This window comes from Danio rerio, chromosome 18 (genome assembly GCF_049306965.1).
Source record: "Danio rerio strain Tuebingen ecotype United States chromosome 18, GRCz12tu, whole genome shotgun sequence".
Classification (NCBI taxonomy): Eukaryota; Metazoa; Chordata; class Actinopteri; order Cypriniformes; family Danionidae; genus Danio; species Danio rerio.
In genome coordinates this window covers 8,690,131-8,714,644 of record NC_133193.1, presented here as the reverse complement: position 1 = coordinate 8,714,644, position 24,514 = coordinate 8,690,131, and the positions used below count along the sequence as shown (strand labels likewise).

Sequence of the window (24,514 nt, the reverse complement as noted above, 5' to 3'; positions counted from 1 at the left end):
ATATATATATATATATATATATATATATATATATATATATATATATATATACACACACACACATACATACATACATACATACATACATATATATATATATATATATATATATATATATATATATATATATATATATATATATATATATATACATATATATATATATATATTTATATATATAAATTTGACTGCTGGACTGCTCCATGATTAAGGGTGATGGACAAATTTGTGCAGATGTAATATGTAATATTAATATTTTATAATATTGTTACATAACATTACATTATTATAATAATATTACATTTTGTTTTATATTAAATAATGTTTAATTCTGGTAACATTTTATTTGACTCTCACCATACGAAATATAATAATAATAATAATAATTCGTTACATTTATATAGCGCTTTTCTGGGCACTCAAAGCGCTTTACACAATGGGGGGGGGAATCTCCTCATCCACCACCAGTGTGCAGCATCCACCTGGATGACGCGACGGCAGCCATTTTGCGCCAGACCGCACACCACACACCAGCTGATTGGTGGAGAGGAGACAGAGTGATGATATGCCAATCATGATATGGGGAGGGTTAGGAGGCCATGATGGACAGAGGCCAGTGGGCAGATTTGGCCAGGATGCCGGGGTTAAACCCCTACTCTTTTTCGAAGGACATCCTGGGATTTTTAACGACCACAGAGAGTCGGGACCTCGGTTTAACGTCTCATCCGAAAGACGGAAATATGATAGAAAACAACATTAAATATAGTTTATAGGTATAATTTATACTTTTAGATATTTATTTGGGCCCCCCAGGTTCCTGGGGTCCTAAGCGGCTGCTTACCTTGCTGATTGGTTAAATTTGCAGCTGGAAAAAAACATATGCCAGAATAGCTGGTGGTTCATTCAGCTGTGGCGACCCCTGATATATAAGGGACTAAGCCGAAGGAAAATGAATGAATGAATAATAAATATAATTTTATTATGGTGGCGAAGTGGGTAGCGTTGTCGCCTAACAGCAAGAAGGACGCTGGTTTGAGTCCCGACTAAGTCATTTGGTGTTTCTGTGTGGAGTTTGCATGTTCTCCCCGTGTTGGTGTGGGTTTCCTCCGGGTGCTCTGGTTTCCCCCACAGTCCAAAGACTGATAGGTGAATTGAATAAACTAAATTAGCTATAGTGTACAGTATGTGTGTGAATGAGTGTGTATGGATGTTTCCCAGTACTGAGTTGCAGCTGGAAGGGCATCTGCTGTGTAAAAGCAACTCACAGGTTTGAAACAAGTAAAAGATGATTTCTGCCACTGTTGCACGCAACTGTTTGACCAGTAGAGGCCGCTACATACTAATACAATTACTGACCGCTGTACGACATAAAAACAACTCTCACTCTCTCAACTCTGTACTCTCACCCTATGTGTTGCTTTGTTTACTTATAAATACAGAGTAAACACAATATATATTCACAGGTATCTTCTTTATATAATCTTAAAAAGCTTAAATAGCATTAGTTGCTCGTTGTTTACAGATGTTCACCCACAAGCGCATATGAAAAACCCTGATGTAGAACTGCTGAGTCATTTAATTGAATTTTCACACATAACCATCTATAAAGGTTAACAGATGATCAACTGATTACTGATCAACAACAACAAGATAAAAAAAACAGTGCTGGTGTAGATAAAGTGTGTATTGGGACTGGTCCCTGTAGCCAATTCCTTCATGTTGTGAACTTTACTTCCATGAAAGCACACCATGCCACAAAACTCAAATATTAAGGCAGTTCTGAAGATGATTGTGGGTATTATTCAATTTTTTACGTATCAAAGAAAGGTAGACCAATTCTATTCAGCGGTTTTCAAAATAATATACGTGTAGCAAATCATAACATTATACGATTTCTAAAGGATCGCGTGGAAAAGGGTGCCAGAAAGTATCAGAAGGATACTTTAAATCCCTGGAACAGATCACACTCTAAATAGGCTATATATATATAATTATAATAATAATTAATTAATAATATATATTGAGCACCCTTCTGAAAAATCCAGCTTAAACCAGCCTAGGCTGGTTGGCTGGTTTTAGCTGGTCGACCTGGTTTTAGAGGGGTTTTGGCCATTTCCAGGCTGGTTTCTAGCTATTTCCAGCCTGGTCTTAGCTGGTCAGGCTGGAAAATGACCTGGTAAATCCAGCTAAAGCCAGCTTGACCAGCCTGATTTAAGCTGGAAATAGCTGGTTTTGGCTGGGCTCCCAGCCTGGCTAGGCTGGTCAAGCTGGTTTTAGCTGGTCATCTCTCAGCCTGACCAGCTAAGACCAGGCTGGAAATGGCTGGAAACCAGCCTGGCAATGGCCAAAACCCCTCTAAAACCAGCCTGGTCGACCAGCTAAAACCAGCCAACCAGCCTAGGCTGGTTTAAGCTGGATTTTTCAGTAGGGATAAGGAAAAAAAAACAGTAAAAGTCATTCTTTACAATATACATTTATTATATTGTACAGCAACAATGCTTCCCAGGTAGCAAATAATTCTGGCCCAGATTTGGCACAGCAGGCGTTCGTCCGGCACTGGCATAGAGCATATGTGGGCCAAACATAACATGGCGCTGGTTTGGCAGAGATGGCACCGTCAGGCGGCACGCAAGACTTAGCTAGATATCAAAAGTAGTATTTGGAGCAGATGTTAAAAAAATAAATGTGTACCACGCAAGTTTGACGTATAATGACCCACTTTTAAAAAGCATTTAATTTATTTTTGAGTAAAAAAAAATCTACCAATCAGGCCGCTTCGAGAAAAAGCACGCCAAAAGCGAAATGCTTCATTGGTTTATCAAAATCATTGCAGTCGTGGCACACAAACATATTTGGCCCAGTTATGGGTTGTTAACTTGGCTGAGACTTGGCCCATGGTGCATGTTTGGCCCTTTATGGAAGCAAGACTTGGTCAGTCATGTACCGTAATTCACTGCGGCATGTGGGTCAAGCAAAAACTGATAGTGAGGGCCAGATAAAATTTGCTATGTGGATTGTACAGCAGTTATTAATCATAGTTAAACTCTAATACATTATTAAGATTGTTACATAAATGCACCGCGAGTAACGAACTAACAATCAATAACTTTATTTTCATTAACTATCTTTAGCAAACAGGATTATAAAAAATGTCTTGTTCAATGTTTGTTCATGTTAGTAAATGCAATTAACTAATAGGTCTACAGCGTTAGTGTAAAGCGTTACCCAAAAATATTACTGTTTCTCCAATTCTATGCAGGGCAAAATCTATAATGTCAAATATATTTGGCTGTACCCGCATAAACATGGTTATGAAAGCTATTAAAGTGACGCAGCTGCGTAGGTACAGGTGAGAAAACAGACGTCACGTGATTAGTTCAACGCTCAGGTAAGGGTAAAGCGCGCGGGACTGCAGTCAGTCTGAGCAGGACTCGCAGATACACAACAAGCTGGCATGTAGTCACGGAATAAACATCTTCGCCATGAATTTAAGCAGTGGATTATCAGATGAGGACGAAAGGGTAATGTACAAGTAACTTTAAAATTAATCACACACATGAAGTCTACGAGAATACAATGTGTTAAAGCTTCGTATGGTTATTCATATTCGTCGCGTTTTACCTCTGTGAGTCCTTTAAGTATATTTAAGCAACAAAATAAATGCATATTGTTATATTTCTTTTCTATTTTAAATGACAGACAAAGCTTTCGATATCATAACATCATATTAAAATGGAAGGTTTATTACTGTATTTTCATATTTTTCTTGGTTGCACACACAGGTTATTATTTTGTCTTGGATCTACGTCTCGTCTTTAAGTTTGAGGTGAGAAATACTTGTGTTTATTCCACTGACATGTGAGGCAGCATGTGTTCCAGCATTGTTTAAGGAAATGGCTAATTGTTACATAAGAGATCTTGATCTGCAGGGTTAATGGAATACGCATATTATGCATTGAAATCAACGAAGAGTTTTGTGCAAATACTCGAAGACAAATCATTTTGGACATTTGAATCATACTTGTGACACCCTACAGTAAAAAAACTTATATAAAGTAGGTTATTTAATAATAAATAATAGGTTACTCATTGTTAATAAATGCTACAGCGTTAGAAATGACGAAACCTGCAAAAAAAAACAAATATATACGCAAATATATGAATAAAAGAGTAAATAAATCTATGAATTTATGCCTTAATAAATATGCAAATAAATGTATATAAAAATCCTGCATAAATTAATATAAACACAATTAACATTGCAGGCAGGTAAATAATTTAATAAATTACACGAATGTTGGGGGAATAAGTCAGTGTTATGTTGACCTGAGGAAAAGTAAATACGGAACTGCGTTCAAGAAATGAATAAATATTTGAAAGGGGGAAATAAACATTCAGTTTAGCATTTGTGTAACTTATTTAATTATTTACCTGCCTGCACTATTATATATTTAAATATTTATTTATGCAGATGATTTATTTATTTATTTGCATATTTATTATTTTATTTATGCATGAATTTATGGATGTACTTACTGATTAATGAATGTATTTGCATAATTATTTGTTTATTGTTTTTGCAGGTTTCATCCTCCATAAAACATTAGGGGGTCACGATATTGGACAAATATGAGTGTGTGATCGCTTGTATTTCTGCAATATATATTGCGATATACTTTGTTATACTTGGAAAAAAAATTGGTCAGACTTTATTTTAAGATTAAGTTCTTGCTTTACATTTTTACTTTTGCTTTAATAAACTCCTAATTTGCTCCTTATTAATAGTTATTAAGGTAGTTTAGGCATTGGGTTTGTATTAGGCATGTTGAATAAGATCATACAGACCATGTGCTTTATAAGTAGCAGCCAATATCTCAATAACATGCATGCTAATAAGCAACTAGTTAATAGTGAGAATGGGTCTCTAAAGTGCAGGGGTGAATTTAACCAATAAGCAAGGTATTGCTTATTGGGCCGCTTAGGGCCCCAGGAAATCTGGGGGCCCCCAATAGATGTCTAGAAGTCTAAATTATACCTATAAACTATATAAAACATCCTTTCCTATCAGATTTTGTATGGTGAGAGTTAAACAAATACCATTTTAACGTAATTAAATATTATTTCATAAACAATCAAATATATTATTTTGATAATGTAAGGTTTTGTAATAATAATACTACAAAATAAAATATCCATCATGGAGCAGTCCAGCAGTCAAATTTATAAAAAAAAAAATCATGTATTATTTTTAGTTGTAAATTCATTTTACTATAAATCAAGAAATCATTTAGATTTCTGTGTGGAGTTTGCATGTTCTCTCCGTGTTCGCATGGGTTTCCTCCGGGTGCTCCGGTTTCCTCTACAAGTCCAGACATGCGTTATAGGTGATTAAATTAAATAAACTAAATTGGCCGTAATGTGTGAGTCTGTATAAGTGTTTCCCAGTACTGGGTTGTGGCTAGAAGGCCATCTGCTGCGTGAAAGATATATGGTGGAATAGTTGGCAGTTCATTCCGCTGTGGCAACCTCTAAAATAGAGGCCTATTTACACTTCTGCATCAAGCGCTTTCCACAAGATGGAAAGTTTTGCTTTGTGCTTACATGATTAAAGATGTTGCACGACGCTGGAAGTGTTATTGCAGAGCAACACTTGTATGCGCCGTGGGTCAGGCCGGTCACTCAACGCAGAAGTGTAAACCAGGCAAGCGAAGGAAAACGGATGAATGAATATGAAAAGAGTCAAATGAATGTGAATAACTAAACATATTTTACACAGTAAAATTATATTTAAGGGTTTTTAACAATGTGTTAATTTCTTAAGTTGTTTATAATGTGTTATAATCTTTAGTGTTTTATGTGTGGTTGTTTTTGCATGTTGCGCTGCACTTACGTGACTTTATTACATTTATCGCATTGCTGAACTCTGTGAATGTTAGCTGTCAGGAATGTATGGTTATTATTTCGGTCACATTTTGTCACGGTACACTGATCTGTGCACTTTTTCTTTCTGTTCCAGTCTGATAGGCAGCTGTTCTGTTGTGGTGGTGTCCATTATAAAGAGAAAGCATCTCAATGAACAGGTGAGACACAAACAAATGCAAATCAAACTGTTGCTAATGTGCTTGGCATCACTATATTCTTAACAGATGCATATTTTGAATACTTACATTTCCGCTGATAATCTGAATGGGAAAATCAATAGAAATGAAGCATGCTCCAAGTTAAGTTTAAAGCAAATACGTGTCCAACTATCGCTGCGTACGTCAACAGTGCGGGTCAATATTGGCTAACAGTGTGCCAGTGCTCACATAGGCACAGGCTGGCAACGAAACTTTTATCAACACAACATGCTTCAGATAAACCTTTAGCAAAGTTCACCTTTTGAATGCAAAAAACTTTTGGAAAGATTTCATTGAATCAGGCTTCTCCTTTTGCAAATATGCAGGATGTTTTTAGAGGACCATATCTTCGAGATGTTTTTCTCAAGTGTGTAATATGCACGACCCAAATTCCTACATCCTAAGAGACATCATGTCTGCATAACTGCTTTTCCTACATGACTGCCACTAATAGATGAATCTAAAACAACAACACAAATGAACATGATTTTGAAATAGCTTAAACTGTTTCATTTCAGTTTTGTGGTTGTTTATACAATATACAATATAATATTTATTTATAAAGCACATTTAAAAACAACCAAGGTTGACCAAAGTGCTGTACATAGGTGCACTAAAGACAGAGAAGCAGAATATAAAAGAAACATTTAACAATTAAAAGCAGTAAAACAGTGATCAAGGAGTATTTAAAGCGAGAGAAAAAATAGAACAGACTTAAACATGGAAATGGAGAGAGAGATTCTAATGTGAATTGGTAGACTGTTCCAGATTTTAGAACCAGCAACAGCAAACGCTCTACCACCTCCTTTTTTAAGGCGTGTTCTGGGCATGATGAGTAAATTGAGATTATAAGAGCTCAATGATCGAGAGGGGGTATATGGACAAAGCAAGTCAGTAAGGTACTGAGGAGCAAGATTATTGATGGCTTTGTAAACAAATATTAAAATTGTAAAATCAATTCTGTATTTAATGGGTAACCAGTGAAGTGTAGTTAATATTGGAGTTACCGACTCATATTTACAGGTGCCAGAGAGTAGTTTAGCAGCTGCATTTTGTACCAGCTGCAGACGAGAGAGAGAAAACTGAGAAATACCACAATAGAGAGATTTACAGTAATCTAGACGTGTTGTTATGAAGGCATGAGTCACCGTTTGAAAATTTCTCTGGGATAAAAATGGCTTGACTAGACAGTTTCTGAGGTGGTAAAAGCAGGATTTTATGACAGTGCTGATCTGTTTGTCAAATTTTAAGTTTTCATCAAACATAACACTGAGTTTTCGTGCACACTGCACATATGTGGGGCCAAAGATCTCATTTTGACATTTAACAGAGAATTTTCCTTGTGCCCAAATTCAACTACTTCAGTTTTATTTTCGTTTAAATAAAAAAAAAAAAAAAAAAACAATAGCTTGAGAAAGCCAAAGCCAAAGTTTAAGCTCCTATGAGCAAGCCAGGAGTGGTTGTAAGCCATTTACACCTTTTTGTTTTAGAGGAAAATATATCTGAGCGTCATCAGCATATAGATGAAAGGAAACTTTATATTTATTGCATATGGAAGCTAGGGGGAGCATATACAGGGTGAACAACACAGGCCCAAGGATTGATCCCTGTGGAACTCCATAGTTGAGAGGCATATTGGATGAGGATTGATGGCCAATGCGCGCACCAAAACATCTATTGGTCAAATAAGAACGGAACCACTCTAAAACTGTGCCACGAAGGCCCACAGCTGTCTCTAGACGTGTCAATTAGACCTTGTGGTCATTCAGGTCAAAAGCAGAACTTAAGACTGTCATAGTGTTGAGTGCATTAGCCCAACTTTACAGTGGTTCCAGAAGCCTTTTTCCCTGTAGGGATTCAAAAAAAAAAAGTTCATTTATTAATTTATTTTCATAAGCTTATCTGGGGCCGAGTCGCAGGGGCAGCAGTCTAAGGAGAGAACCCCAGACTTCCCGCTCCCCAGACACTTCCTCCAGCTACTCTGGGAGGATCCCGAGGCGTTTCCAAGCCAGCAAAGAGACATAGTCCTTCCGGCGTGTTCTGGATCTTTCCCCGAGGCCTCCTCCCGGTGGGACATGCCTGGAACACCTCCCTAGGTAGGCGTCTCGTAGGCACTTGAAACTGATGCCCGAGCCACCTTAGCTGACTTCCCTCGGTGTGGAGGAGCAGCGGCTCTACTCCGAGCTCCTCCCACGTGACAGAGCTCCTCACCCTATCTATAAGGGTGCACCATGCGAAGGAAACTAATTTCAGCCGCTTGTATCAGAGATATTGTCCTTTTGGTTATGAACCAAAGCTCGTGACCATAAGTGAGAGTAGGAACATAGATTAACTGGTAAATCGAGAGATTTGCCTTTCAGTTCAGCTCCTTCTTTACCACAACAGATCGATACATCGACCGTATTACTGCTGCTGCTGCACCAATCTGCCGGTCAATCTCACGTTCCATTCTTCCCTCACTCGTGAACAAAACCCCAAGATACTTGAAGTCCTCCACCTAGGGTAAGGACTTTCCTCCAACCTAGAGATGGCAAACCACCTTTTTCTGATGGAGAACCACGGCCTCGGACTTGGAGGTGCTGATTCTCATCCCAGCTTCAATGAAGCCAACAGAACAACATCATCAGCGAATAACGAAGATAAGATTCTATGGGCCCTGAACCAAACCCCCTCAAGCCCAAGGCTGCACTTTGAAATTCTGTCCATAAAAATTATGAACAGAATTGGTGACAAAGTGCAGCCCTGCCAGAGTTCAACATGCAGTGGAAACAAGTCTGACTTATTACCGGCAATGCTAACCAAACTCCTACTCTGTTTATACAGGGACGAGACAGCTCTTAACAGGGCGCCTCTGACCCCGTACTCCCAAAGCACCTTCCACAGAATACCATGAGAGTTACAGTCGAATGCCTTCTCCAAGTCCACAAGACACATGTGGACTGGTTGGGCATACTCCCATGAACCCTCGAGCACCCTGGTGAGGGTATAGAGCTGGTCCAGTGTTCCACAGACTGGACGAAAACCGTATTGTTCCTCCTGGATCCTAGGTTCAACCATCGGCCAGATCCTCCTCTCCAGTACCCTGGCTTATTCTTTCCCCGGGAGGCTGAGGAGTGTGATCCCCCTATAGTTGGAGCACACCCTCCGGTTGTACTGTGATGTTGTGGAAATATAAAGCATTTGTAAAATGGAAATTTTGCGGTTCGCCATGGCAGATGATTAGAACAAAAACTCCTTTTAAGATGGAAAAGAGCTTTTATTGTGTGTTGTGGTGCTTAGTACACAATTTAAGGGTGAATAACTACTTACAGAAATTTCATTTTATCTTGAGCTAACCCTTAAAATTAAAGGGATATTAGGTTTCCATCATATGCTTGAGGACTGGGCTTTGTAGAAACCAGAACACAATCAGCGCATTTTAGACAGACTGGAAAAAGAGCTGCTGCAATAATCTACAGAACATAAAAAACAATGTGTTTTTTTTTTAATTAACATGTCAATAAACAGGGCGAAGTAGTGGAGCAGTAGGAAGTGCTGTCGCAATACAGCAAGAAGGTCGCTGGTTCGAGCTTCGGCTCAGTTGGCGTTTCTGTGAGGAGTTTGCATGTGCTCCCTGCCTTCGCGTGGGTTTCCTCCGGGGGCTCCGGTTTCCCCCACAGTCCAAAGACATGCGGTACAGGTGAATTGGGTAGGCTAAATTGTCCGTAGTGTATGAGTGTGTGTGTGAATGTGTGTGTGGATGTTTCCCAGAGATGGGTTGCGGCTGTAAGGACATCCGCTGCGTTAAAACCTGCTGGATAAGTTAGGGGTTCATTCCGCTGTGGTGACCCCGGATTAATAAAGGGACTAAGCCAACGAGAAAATGAATGAATGAATGTCAATAAACAAAATAATGAGCTTTTCATCATTTCTATCATTCCTATTATTGCTGTCAATCCCCATTACTGATCGCTTTTGTTTTTATTTTTATCTGTATTATTCTTGCTTCATTTTTTGATATTAAGATCTATAATCATATGCTTTTATGATCTCTTATTTATAAACGTTGACCTGTCCACACAGTAATCTTTCCATGCACACACACACACATGCCTAGCTATATCTGATTGTTGTTGTTTTTTTCTCTGTCACTATTCTGTTTTCCATTTGTATGTGATTTCTTGTCATTCATGTACTTCTTTGCATAATAATAATTGAAAAAAGAATAGCATAATTGATCATTGTTCTTGTGTTTCAGGCTAAGCCTCTTGCTCAGCTGGCCCTGGCAGATTTCTTGGCTTCGCTTGTTTTGATGGGCACTGCCATTCCTAATTTGCCTTATGAATTGTGGCCACTCAGTGAAAAGCTGTGCAACATCGGACTGCCGTTATCTTTGGTGAGAAACTGCTGACACAGAAACATACACACATACGATCACATGTACAGTACAGTTACCTAATCAAAATGATGATTCATGCTAACAAGTAATCTTTAAAATCTCCAAGAAGTGATGCAGAAAAATAAATATTCGTAGGTTGTATATGTGCACAACACAACACCCTCTATAATGCTTGAATGATGTCCCTGTTATGCAACAACTTCATTAAACAGCTGGGAAATGAGCATCTTGGTAATAGTGAGATCTTGGTGTAAAGTTACCTTCAGACCTTCTGCTCTGAGCGGTTGAGATTTCCTGCATTGTTGCCTGTTGGCAAACAATTGAAGATGCTCATATATGAACCTGTTGAACAACTGAGTCATGCAGTGGCCTGTAAAACACTCCGAGTTGACACAGTGGGACAGTAAAACTTGAGTTTATGATTTACAGGAGGATATTCAATTAGGTGGACACCATAGAAAATCCACACTTTAGTTACACATCTTGATTTTTTTGTTAAAGAGAGCAAGGTCATTTTTACAGTATTTTCATGTAATAATTTAATAATAAATAAAAGCCTAATTTTAAGGTTAACATTATTAGGCTCCTTAAAGAAGATGTTTTCAACTAATTTCTAAACACAATAGTTTTTATAACTCTTTTCTAATTACTGATTTCTTTAATCTTTGTTATAATGACAGTAAATAATATATATATATATATATATATTTATTTTTTATTTTTTTAAGATTTATTTTTGGCCTTCTTGCCATTATTATTAGATAGGACAGTATTGAGACAGGAAGCAAAGTGGGAGTAGGTTAGGGAAATGTCATCAAGCCGGGATTCGAACTCACGACGCCCTGATGTGCTATTGCATCAAATGTCGACACGCTAACCACTAGGCTATTGCACTGACTAACAGTAAATAATATTTGAATAGATATTTTTCAAGACACCAGTATTTAGCTCAAAGTGACATTTAAAGGCTTAACTAGGTTAATTAGGCAAGGGTAATTAGGCAACTCATCGTATAACAGTGCAGGCCCGTAGCCAGCCTGGTGAAAGGAGTGGTTCTTTTTTCTCAAAATGTGGACCTTTATACAGTTATTCACCTCATTTTCCATTTAATTATGAGATTTAAATACTGAATTTATGTGACATTTTTAGCACTATTTAAGCTGGATTAACTTGTCAGATGGTCATCATAACCACATTTTTTGATGTAGCAAAAATATTTCCTAAATATTTAGAATAAAAAAATGACATATTTATTTTTAAAATACAAATGTATAAAATCTTTTATCATTAGAAAAAAGCTTTAAATTAAAAACTGTAGCTTATTGTAATTCATTAATTACATTTTCAACTCATTTTTATTTCTATAGCGCTTTTACAATGTAAATTGTGTCAAAGCAGCTTCACATAGAAGATCATAGTAAATTGAAACGGTGTCAGTTCAGTTTTCAGTGTTTAAGTTCAGTTCAGTTTAGCTCAGTTCAGGATATGGCCTGGTCCAGGATTATGGAAACCTTGGGATCATCTCGTCGCTGGTCTTGGATCCAATCAGTGGCGCTGCATAGTCTGGGGGCCTCGGGATGATTATCCCCAGGTGCAAATAGAGAATAAAGAGAATAATAAGTGTAGCTGCTGTTCATAGTGGATATAAACAAGCTGTTCATATTGTATGTATATGTATGCTGTTCATAGTGTATATAAACGAGATGCAGAAACCTGCATGGGGCACATTCATGTATTATACCGCTAAGTGAAACTCTGAGTGTATGCTTTACTAAAAAGGTCTTTGATCTAGTTTTGAACTGCGAGAGTGTGTCTGAGCCTCGGACATTATCAGGAAGGCTATTCTAGAGTTTTTCATTAAGCAAATAACAAACTGGCCAACACATTTAACTTCCCTCAGTCAGAAACATAATAATAATAATGTTAAGGTTGTCTGTATGTTTTTATGTTCTGCAGAGCAGAAACCTGCTGAAAAACAGCATTCATCCTGAGTCAGGCCCCATTATCTTTTAATCATTTCCTGTTGAAAAATTATAAATAAATGAAATAATAATAATAATTTAAGGTAGCATGGTGGCGCAGTGGTTAGCACGATCGCCTCACAGCAAGAAGGTTGCTGGTTTGAGCCTCAGCTAGGTCAGTTGGCGTTTCTTTGTGGAGTTTGTATGTTCACCCTGTGTTTGCGTGGGTTTCCTCGGGGTGCTTCGGTTTCCCCCATAAGTCCAAAGACATGCATTATAGGTGAATTGGGTAGGCTAAATTGTTTCTAGTGTATGAGTGAGTGTGAATGAGTGTGTATGGATGTTTCCCAGAGATGGGTTGCAGCTGGAAGTGCATCCGTTGCGTAAAACATATGCTGAATAAGTTGGCGGTTCATTCCCCTGTGGCAACCCCAGATTAATAAAGAGACTAAGTCGAAAAAAAGCTTCACATTTTTTGCTCTTATCTCTTGTAAAAGTGCTTCACACTTTTTTTATTTGTCATGTTTTCTTTCTAGAGTAAAGTCTAAGATTAATAGAATAAAACTTACTTGCCAAATGTTTTCTCTTTTTAAAACAAAAATACAGTAGCGAAAGATGACTTCTCTTATGTCAGATGTTTTCTTGCACAGCTCGATGTCGGATTCTTGAAAAATAATTGTTTGCTGATCAACTGAAGTCCCACCAGGATTTAGCTTGGTCTTAAAGCCTTTTTGATGGGTTATTCTTACTATTTATGATGGCATAGCAGTCAAAATAGGACAAATGAGCTCATGTATGGGACCTTTGTCAGTAAGAAGTGGCTACGGGCCTGCAGTGGTTTGTTCTGCAGACACTTGAAAAAAATACTGCTTAAGGAGCTAATAATATGGACCTTAAAATGGTGTTAAAATATTAAAAACTGCTTTTATTCTAGTCGAAATAAAACAAATAGGACTTTCTCCAGAAGGAAAAATATTTTAGGAAATACTGTGAAAAATTCCTTGCTCTGTTAAACATCATTTGGGAAATATTTGAAAACAAAATTCACAGGAAGGCGAATAATTTTGATGTCAAACACGTTTAAATGAAGATAACTGTGTGTTAAACCCGTCTCTGCAGATGTGATGAACTTTATTAACTGAAGCGTTAACTCTCTGTGTTTCCTCAGGCTTTTTACTGCATCTCTTTTCTGCTAGTCATCATTTATGCCTGTGAATCGGCACATGCATTTCAAGGATGGAGGAAAAACACTGAGCAGGAAGCATTTGAAGTGCAGGTGAACACACATGCACACACACATGCACATGCACACGCACACACACAGACACACACACACAGACACACACACACACACACACACACACTACTTGTCACAGTTTTATAAATAAGTCAGTGTCACGTTTATTGTCTACCACTGACAGCAGGTATGAATGCCCTGTAACTCAGGGTATGAGATCAGTCCGGCTGTGCCACATTCATCTCATATTTCCTTCATGTACCCACATATAATTATCCCTGCGCAGTACATTTCTTAGAAACACACTAGTTCTTTCCACCTGATCTAATAATTGTCAATGCTTTAATTTATGTAATTTACTCATATTAAGTAATGTTTAATAAGTTTCGATGAAATCCTGTTTATTTAGATCTGTGTTATCATTAAAAGAAACTAAAACCAAAAAATATATTTTTGTATTTTTTGTTAGTTGAAATTACATAAAATTTTAATTTGGCTCATATGAAACTTTAAAAAAAAATTTAGTTTAATTTGCTGAACTTAAATTAGTGCTGTTTAAAATTATATATTTTTTATCAGAAACTAGTAGAAATGACAAGCACAAAACGTGGAGAAAAAATGTATTTATTAATTTATTTTTATCTAATTATTTATTTGTATTTGTATTTATTTTTATTTTTTTATTTTTAATCAATTTATTTATTTTTATTTATTTATTTAATTTATTTTTATATTTATTTTATTTGTTTACTTTTATTTATTAATTTATTTATCTTCTTTGTCTATTTAATTATTTTTATTTAATTATTTTATTTAATTTTATTTAATTATTTATTTATTTTTATTTTGTTAATTTTTTTATTATTTTTTATTATTAATTAATTAATTTATATTTATTTGTTTTATTTATTTATATTTATTTTTTTTACTATTATATACATTAATAATTATATTTATATATTATATTTATAAAAAATATTTTCAGATTACTATATATATTTTTTATATTTGTTTCTATATTTTTATTAGTGCTGGGCAAAGATTAATCTTGATTAATCTTATCCAAAATAAGTTTGTTTTGATGTAATACATGTATGTGTATTATAGATATTTATTATGTATGTGTGATACACACGCACAGCTTTGTCATATATATATATATATATATATATATATATATATATATATATATATATATATATATATATATATATACACACACACACGTGTGATGAGATTATGAGATTAAGTGCATCTCACTAAGTGCAAACATGTAAATATATTTTTATATCTTTTCAATAAAAATCACACTAAACAGCAAGTTACAGTAGAAATGATTGTAGACGGTAAACAGTACTGCAAAATAGGTGATGAGATAGGTAGGGTGAAGTGGAGGAAACAGTATTGAGGTAGAATGGGAGATATAAACAAGATACTATGTAAATGTAAGACAATAAATAAAAAATATTGCAAAATAAACATAATAAATATACAGGGTACACAGACATATATTATGTCAAAACAAACTGTGCCCAGCACTGTTTTTTGTACAATTTTTTAAAAAGTATGCATCTTTTGTCACAGTTATCACGCAGAAGACGAAGGTTTTGTCTCATCTACATTATTGCGTGGTGAGTAGCTTTTATAAAGGCATTTAAATATATATATATATTTTTTGTAATTAATGTTGAAGCATTTGTATATTCACAGATATACACGTTTGCTCTGTATGCCATTTCCATAGGGCTGTGCCAATAATCGGATACCTCATCTACATAAACACTGTGCAAATTATGCAGGCTACTCTCACTGCATCATGTGAAAAGGGACACATGACAATACTAAAATCTGGCAACCGAGGACCCACCGCCCGGTTCTGTAACAGGTGACAGTGAGTTTCTGTCTGTGAGCTTAAGTATGTGCTTACAGTACTTTTCTAAACGCATGTGTGTTTCCTCTGGCAGCTGCATTCTCTTCCTGCATCTCACAAATGAAAATGACTCCTGCACAACAGTGGTAAGACACTTACCGACAACTAGTTCTGCTGAATCCCCTCTGCCGCTGTTTCCTTCATCTTGACTTTTGTCCAACAGGATAGGGCTCACTCCGAGTTCATCCGAATCTTCACGCTAAGCAGTGTGTTGATCGTCATCATCAGCTGCACAGTGGGTACACACACATTCACAGATAGAAGTGGCTAAAATAAACATTATGTTGTACTTGAAAAGCGTCTTTAAAATGCCTATTTATGCTGTTTAAATGTTATTTAATGGAGGATTACATCCATCCAATATCAGAAAGCACTTTTCATTTACATATTTTAATTTGATCTCACAGTGTCTAAAAAGATTTATTCAAGAATCTTGTCTCTCTAAAACCCCGCCTTTTTTCTAAACCCAAAGTCTGCTCTATTCTGATTGGTCAGATGATAGACCTAGTCTGTTGTGATTGGTCGACTACTTACAGCTTGTGTTAGAAACCAAATGCTGATTAGCATATCTGAATTTGGCTTCTTCAGCCCTTGGATGTAGATCATCGATGTACACAGTAATGATAACATTGTTTTACCGTATCGATTCCAGAGTTTTTGGATGTGCTTTCAAAGTCGATTTGACTTTTTTGTCTTCAAACTTGTTTTTAACATAAATTAAACTCTTCCAGGCAATTACAATCACAAATTTGAAAGTTAAATTAGACCCTACACTAACTGGCCACTTTATTAGGTACATCTTACTAGTACCGGGTTGGACCCCCTTTTGCCTTCAGAACTGACTTAATCCTTCATGGCAAAGATTCAACAAGGAGCTGGAAATATTCCTCAGAGATTTTGCTCCTTATTGACAAGATAGCATTATGCAGTTGCTGTAGATTTGTCGGCTGCACATTTATGATACGAATCTCCCATTTCACCATATCTGGTCCTCTATTGGATTGAGATCTGGTGACTGTGGAGGCCATTTGAGTAAAATGAACTCTTTGTCATGATCAAGAAACCAGGGGGGAGGGAAGGTGTGCGCCAACTGAAGAGCGGGTTGTACAATAGGTTCGGTGCGCATGGGGACTAAACCAAAAAGCTAGGGGATCCCATTTTCATTTAAAATGGGATTGTTGGCAGGTATAGAACAATGACTGTAAAAAATATGGACGACGCGACAGCCCTTTTTCCCATTGAACGCCTTGAGGGCAAAATGCCTGCTTGACGGGCACAAACTGTCGCAAAAGACTGCTGAAATTGGAGCCAGACATGCGCAGAAGGACTGTCTGATGGAGCCAGAGGAGGAGCCGCGAAAATGAGCAGAGTCGAGCTTCCAATCAAACGCTTTATGTAAAATCAACTACGCCCCCCGAACTTCTCAGCATGCGTTTGCTGTCATATCAACACAAATGGAAGTAATAACGTTAACAAATATGAGGGTTTTATATATTAAATCGCGCCAGCTCCAGGCCGCAGCGCATAACTTACTCGCGGCGTCGCGGGCTGATTCCGGCTCGCATGCGGCAGCGCCTGCTCGCTCGGCCGCCGCATCTGGCTCGATTGACTTGGGCTGGAATTGGGTAGTGAGTCCAGGCATCCGGAGTACGTCCAGCAGAGGTAACATTAGTCAGTCTGAGCTCTAAGAGATAAGTCTCCGGCAGGCGAGAATCTAGCCGGAACTGTGTTTTGCTATCTGGGTGGCTAGGCGTGTATCAGCAAACTAATAAAGCCCGAAAAAAGCCCTGAACTTAGCGAATAAACAGTGTTCCACCAGGATCATGTATGTCAGAAACTATAGTTTACTGCTGAACTCATTTTGTCATGGTAAAATAACACAGAAATCGAATAATAACATTTCAGTCTACTTCAGTCTCCTGTCGAAGCTCAGACGCCGCGCTTTGGGAAACTGTCAATCACAGCTGTCAATCACGATGACACGCCCAGCATTAAATTACTTCTAAAAACAAACTGTTTACAAAAATGAAGATCTGCACCTATTTCAGCACAATAACCAGTGCCTTAATCGACCAGAACTATCTTTCGGGACATTTTATTGCATTTTATTTATTTGGGCTCAAGTCTCCTTCATTAACACGGAGGAGGCGGGCTTTATGACTTGTACTGCAGCCAGCCCCCAGGGGGCGATCTAACGGCCGAAACCTTCACTCAAACGCAGGCTTGCGGCACACTTGGTATAGAATCATTTTGTTTGTGCACTTTGACCTTTGAAAACTTTACAGATCTTTTACATTCACAAACAGCTCCTATGCATAAAAGGAAATATCCAAAAAGGCATATAAAGGGCGCTTATTAAGTGCATTGACATTCAGATATTTGTATATGTCCACTTACTTCTAGGGTCACTGCTGGTGTTTAATGTAAATAATCTTGTGTCGTCCTATAGGTGGTGTACTGTAAGTTACATAGCTGTTATAGGCATTATGAGAACACAAGCATGTTCACTATGTCACAGAGGCCTCCGGGTGGGATTTGGTCTTCGGCTCGATACATGATCCTTGTTGTCTTTTTCTGCTGGACACCAGGTCAGTATAAGAACATAGGTTTGCTTCAGTGGTACTGAATATGAATGGCTGTAATTCTCCTTTGAAACTAAATGATGTTTTGTGTAATCTTTTCAGCGCTGCTTCTCATCTCTCTGTCATTTGCACAAGCTAGGATAAGACATCTCTTCCCTCTCTACGTTTTACAGGTAAGACACAACAGTAAGTTATAGATCATGTTAAATAATCTATAAATCTTTAAATGCTGATTCATTCCAGAATAAAACAGGAGACACACTGAATGAACAAGCCACTGAATCATTCACTCTGCTGATTTGTTTAAATGCAGTTCTCAAGATTGACTGAATGAGTGAGTCACTGAATCATTCAGTCATTCACTTTGTTTAAATACAGTTCTTAAGAGTGACTGGATGAGTGAGTCACTGAATCATTCACTCCACTGATTTATTTAAATTAAGTTCTAAAGAGCGATTTTATAAATGATTCACTGAATCATTCAGTCATTCACTTTGTTAAAATACAGTTCTTAAGAGTGACTGGTGGAATGAGTCACTGAATCATTCACTTCACTGATTTGTTTCAATACAGTTTTTAATAATGACTGGATGAACGAGTCACTGAATCATTAACTCAACTGATTCATTTAAATAGAGTTCTCGAGAGTGACTTTATGAATGATTTACAGAATCATTTACGCAGTTGATTTTGTTTAAATAGTTTGCAAGAGTGACTGAATGAGTGAGTCACTGAATCATTCACTCTGCTGATTTGTTTAAATACAATTCTCAAGAGTGACTGGCCGAATGAGTCACTGAATCATTCACTCTGCTGATTCGTTTAAATACAGTTCTCAGGAGTCAGTTTATAAATGAGTCAGTGAACATCACTCTGCTGATTTGTTTACATACAGTTCTTAAGAGTGACTGGATGAGTGAGTCATTGAATCATTAACACCACTGATTCATTTAAAGAGTTCTAAAGAGCGATTTTTTTAAAGGATCCACTGAATCATTTAGTCATTCACTTTGTTTAAATACAGTTCTTAAGAGTGACCGGATGAATGGGTCACTGAATCATTCACTCTATTGATTCCTTTAAATAAAGTTCTCAAGAGTGACTTCATGAATGATTTACTGAATCATCACTCAGCAGATTTGTTTAAATACAGTTCTTAAGAGTGACTGGATGAGTGAGTCATTGAATCATTTACACCACTGATTAATTTAAAGAGTTCTAAAGAGCGATTTTTTTTAAAGGATTCACTGAATCATTTACTCATTCACTTTGTTTAAATACAGTTCTTAAGAGTGACCGGATGAATGGGTCACTGAATCATTCACTCTATTGATTCCTTTAAATAAAGTTCTCAAGAGTGACTTCATGAATGATTTATTGAATCATTCACTCAGCTGATTTGTTTAAATACAGTTCTCAAGAGTGACTGGATGAGTAAGTCACTTAATCATTCACTCCATTGATTTGTTTAAATACATTTCTCAAAACTGACTGTTTCCCAGAGATGGGTTGCGGCTGGAAGGGCATCCGCTGCGTAAAAACTTGCTGGATAAGTTGGTGGTTCATTCCGCTGTGGCGACCCCTATTTAATAAAGGGACTAAGCCAACAAGAAAATGAATAAATGAATGAATGAATGAATGAAAACTGACTATATGAATGAGTCACTAAATCATTCACTCAGCAGATTTGTTTAAATAGTTCTTAAAAGTGACTGGATGAATGAGTCGCCGAATCATTCAGTCCACTGATTCATTTAAATAGAGTTCTCAAGAGTGACTTTATGAATGATTCACTGAATCATTCACTCTGCTGATTTGTTTAAACAGTTCTTAAGAGTGACTGGACGAATTTCTAAAAATCACAGACCTTTTAACGGCGTGGCATGTTTTCTCCACAGGCGCTGTCAGTGTCGCTCCAGGGTTTTCTAAACAGTATTGTTTACGCATGGAGACGACAGAATTTCCGAGACGCCGTTCTGGGGGAACGCCTGCCTCTGATGGCCTATTCAAACAGAGCCTTCTTCGATCAGTCATTAAATGAGCCATCATAATAAAAACACAATCATGCAAAGGTCTGAATTAAAACACTGTTAGTTTAAATGTGTTCTATTTATTTGTGTATATATATTTTAGTGATAGCTGTTAAGAAATTGACTATTGTGCTATAAACCTTACTTGAAATGTAAAATAATAATAGCTGAGTCGGCAAAAAGACGTCGCTATTTTACATAAAACAGCAATATGATATGTAAACTCTGTATTATAGCATGTCTATCTGCAGTTTTTCTTAATAAAAGTTTGAGTTACAGCCACGTGCCAGTACTTTTTGTTCTTTTAGGACTTTTTGCTAGATCATCTCTTACCTAACAATGACGAAGCGAGGTATGCCACAGAGCCGGTTGTAAAAAATTGTTCCTGTGCCATAAAGAGTTTCAGTACAGAACAGTCAAATAAACAGAAGGGTTATGATGGTGTCACATGTCACCAATGATGTCACATGATGAGGCCCTGAAGATGCACACACACTCAGAAGCCAGCGCTTATCTAAAAGCAGAAAAACTGTTAGTCAAACAGGTTAAAATATAATGTAATCTAAGCAAGATTCGAGCTGATTCAAGTCAAGCTGTTGTGTTTACTGAAGTTTTACAACGGCTATTGGTGCTAAAGGGGACACGTTAAACATACTTTTGATTGCAAAAGTAATTTTGTTCTGAATATTGTGTAAATATTTCCCATATTTCCTGTTTGTATAAATTATAGTTCACCAAGTAAGAACCCTTCACTTTTAGATTGACAGATTTGTGCAAAAGTCTTAGGCTCCCATTGCTGGTGGTGCCCTAATACTCTTGCACAGTACTGCATATATGACTTACAGTTCTGGTATGAGTCCAAGTATGTTTATGCAACACTGCAATATTTTCAGACATGAAATGCACAGCATATTCAAGCAAGTATATTTATAATTCATGTATCGGCTTCATCTAAGCATGCAAGAAATGAGCTTTTACCACTGTGCCTTGTAAAGCATTGACTCGGGGGTTGTTTAGGTAATAATAAATGTTCTGGTTAAAAGCTTCTGTTAATGATCACTTCTTATCAGAAACGCGGCTGTTTTTGTAGCCTGGAGATACAGTAATAAATACATTCACTAAGAGTCTCATGCTGAACGGAATGAACATGAACATTGAGGATTATGGGGTCGCACTTTTGAAAGGAATAAGTGAAGTTTATTCATAAACGAATTTCGAGGGGATCACGTGATTATGATTGAACACGGCTGGTTCTGCATTAGCATGCATGATCCAGCAATCAGGCCATTCCTAACCCACTATAAAGAGCCAGGGTTTTCCACTAGTCATCGTCGATATGAAGAATCCCCTCTTCCTCTCTACCTCGTCACCTTTCCCTCCATAGGGTGGCACGGTGGCTCAGTGGTTAGCACTGTAGCCTCACAGCAAGAACGTCACCGGTTCTAGTCTTTTAACAGGGCGGTGGACGTTTCTGTGCCTAGTTTGCATGTTCTTCCCGTGCTCGCGTGGGTTTTTCCCGGGTCCTCCGGTTTCCTCCCACATTCCAGAAACATGCACAACAAGTGAATTGATCAATCTAAATTTTGCACTACAGTCAATCTCTCATCCTGCAGCATATCTCTTCATAGCATTCAATTTTTAGTCATCAGTAGGCCCACACGGAATCTGTGCGTGCAGAATTCCACAGATTTTCCGCAGAATTCCGCAGATTACTGCAGATTTTTAGCCCATCATTAATTCTGTTAATTTACTTGTGTAAATGTGTGTAAATCTAAATTTATTCAGTTTTTTAAATTAATTACAGTAATATTATTGACTAATATGAAAATGTTCATCTTATTTATGTACAATGCAGTTTGTCCAGTAATATTTTATGTCTTTTAGTAGATATATTATATGAGAGACTTGCTTTGTTTACCAAATAAAGTTAATCTAATTGAATTTGCAATTTAAACATTAAATACAAGGTAAAAATGTATTACTTTTTATTTAACTTATTAGGGTTTTAGTTATGATACTCCCAAAATAATTCCGCAGAAATCCGCAGATTTTTATCAAAATTCTCCGCAGAAATAGCAGGGAGCCAAGGGCTCAAGGACCTTTTGGGCTCAGGGCTCTCTCCCGGGACAGCATGCCAAACTTGCTTTTACTCAATCATCAGCTAAGTGTGAACTCTTGAAAAGGAGTTAAAATAGGAAAAAAAGTAAAAAAAATAAAAATAAGAGTGAATGTGTGTGTATTTTGTATACACATACCCCCGTATAATGTTTTCCCTCATTTTTGTTGAATGAAAAGGAGAGGAGATTTTTTCAGCACATTTCCAAAGATAATAGTTTTCAAACATAACTCATTTCTAATAACTGATTAATTTGATCAGTAATAATATTAATATTTGACTGGATATTTTTCAAGATATTAGTATTCAGCTTAAAGTGACATTTAAAGGCTTAACTAGGTCAATTAGGCATTTTAGGGTAATTAGGCAAATCATTGTATGATGATGTTTGTTCGGTAGACTATCGAATAAAAATATAGCTTAAGTGGGCTAATAATATTGAAATGTTTTTTTATTTATTTAAAACTGCTTTTATTCTAGCTGAAATCAAAGAAATCACACTTTCTCTAGAAGAACAATATTATAGGAAATGCGTGAAAATGTCCTTGCTCTGTTAAACATCATTTGGGAAAAATGTTAAAAAGAAAAAAAAAATCAAAGGAGGGCTTATAATTCTGACTTCAACTGTATATCCAAAAAGGAACTGTAAAATGCATAAATTAAATAACTATTTAAGTTAACAAGTTGTTAAAAATCTGATAATGAACAGTTGGGTGGCTGTGTATTTAAACAGAAATCATAGATTCGTGGGTGTTTCTACTTTTTATTTGCACTATGCACTGTAGAAATGACGAAATGATAAAAAGTCATGATATTCACAAATAATATTCATGATATTCTACAAATGTTTTTAAATTACTCAATTGTATTTTAATAAGTTAACCAGGGTTCAGCTACATCTTTAGGTTATGCAAAGTTTAACTTAATACTTTTAGTAAGTTTGAATGATACAAGTTGAGGTGACTCGAATACAGTTCCCAAGAGTGACTGGATGAATAGGTACACTGTAAAACCCAAAGAGTTAAGGTAACCCAAACCATTTGAGGAAACCGATTGCGACAAACCATTTAAGATTAAAAACTAATCCTAATGAGTACTGTGAACTTAATCCATTTGAGTAAACACAGCAATTTGAGCACAGTAAAACCCAATAGATGAAGAGAACTCAAACTAACAGTACTGTAAAACCCAGTAAGTTAAGGCAACTCAAACTGTTTGAGGAAACCAATTGCTACAAATCATTTGAGGTAAAAAAAAAAAACTAATATGAGTACTGTGAACGTAATGTACTCCATTTAAATTGAAGTATTGAGGTATTTAATATATATATATATATATATATATATATATATATATATATATATATATATATATATATATATATATATACATATATATATATATATATATATATATATATATATATATATATATATATATATATATATATATATATATATTACTTTAAACACTGAGTACAAAACTCTTTTCAAATGAGTAGAGTTAACTTTCAGTCAATTTTGAGTTAACTACACGGTCACACTTTATTTTGATGGTCCGTTTGTTGAAATAAGTTATACTGGATCTACATGCCAACTAATTCTCATTAGGTTATAAGTAGACTGTTAGGTTGTTAGGTTGTGGTTAGTGTTAGTGTAGTTAGCTAAATGTCTGTTGAAGGAGCAGAATCAACAGATATTAAGCAGACAGTCTACTAATATTAAAATGGACCATCAAAATAAAGTGTTACCAACTACACTCATATCATTTGACAAAGTTGACTGTTGTGTTTTAGAGTAAGAGTAAATAGTAAGTTTGAATGATACAAGTCGAGGTGACTAGAAAAGCTCATTTGATTCTTTAAAAAAAAATTCAAAGATTAAGGCATGCAGCAAGAATTGTTTATAGTGGGCTCTGCTCTTTTTATCTATTTTCTCGCAGCCTCATGAGCAGCTGTTGTGGTCCAGTGGTTAGCACATAAGATTATGACGCCTCCGACCTGGGTTTGATCCTCGTCTAAATAATTTCTTTTTTCATTTTTTTATTGTTAAGACCATTTGAACTTCTAAAGCAGCTGTTTTCTCAAAAAAGACGTAATAGTGTCATTAGAAACTGAATTGGAAATGACCTTATTTTAATATAGTCAGTCGTGAACTGAAGT

General features: G+C 36.4%; 2 protein-coding genes across 2 annotated transcripts in view; both read left to right on the top strand.

The window, feature by feature from the left end:
• LOC101882393 (uncharacterized) overlaps positions 1-24,514 on the top strand; it is a 771,022-nt gene that overhangs the window by 90,862 nt on the left and 655,646 nt on the right. The window lies entirely within an intron of this gene.
• On the top strand, positions 3,383-20,516 carry si:dkey-30c15.2. Its single transcript, NM_001110381.1, is given in 12 exon segments — positions 3,383-3,521; positions 3,783-3,826; positions 6,017-6,080; positions 10,357-10,494; positions 13,627-13,734; positions 15,280-15,326; positions 15,440-15,580; positions 15,660-15,711; positions 15,789-15,860; positions 18,075-18,213; positions 18,310-18,380; positions 20,106-20,516. Coding segments are annotated over 12 exon segments (1,068 nt in total). The 5' UTR covers positions 3,383-3,482; the 3' UTR covers positions 20,259-20,516.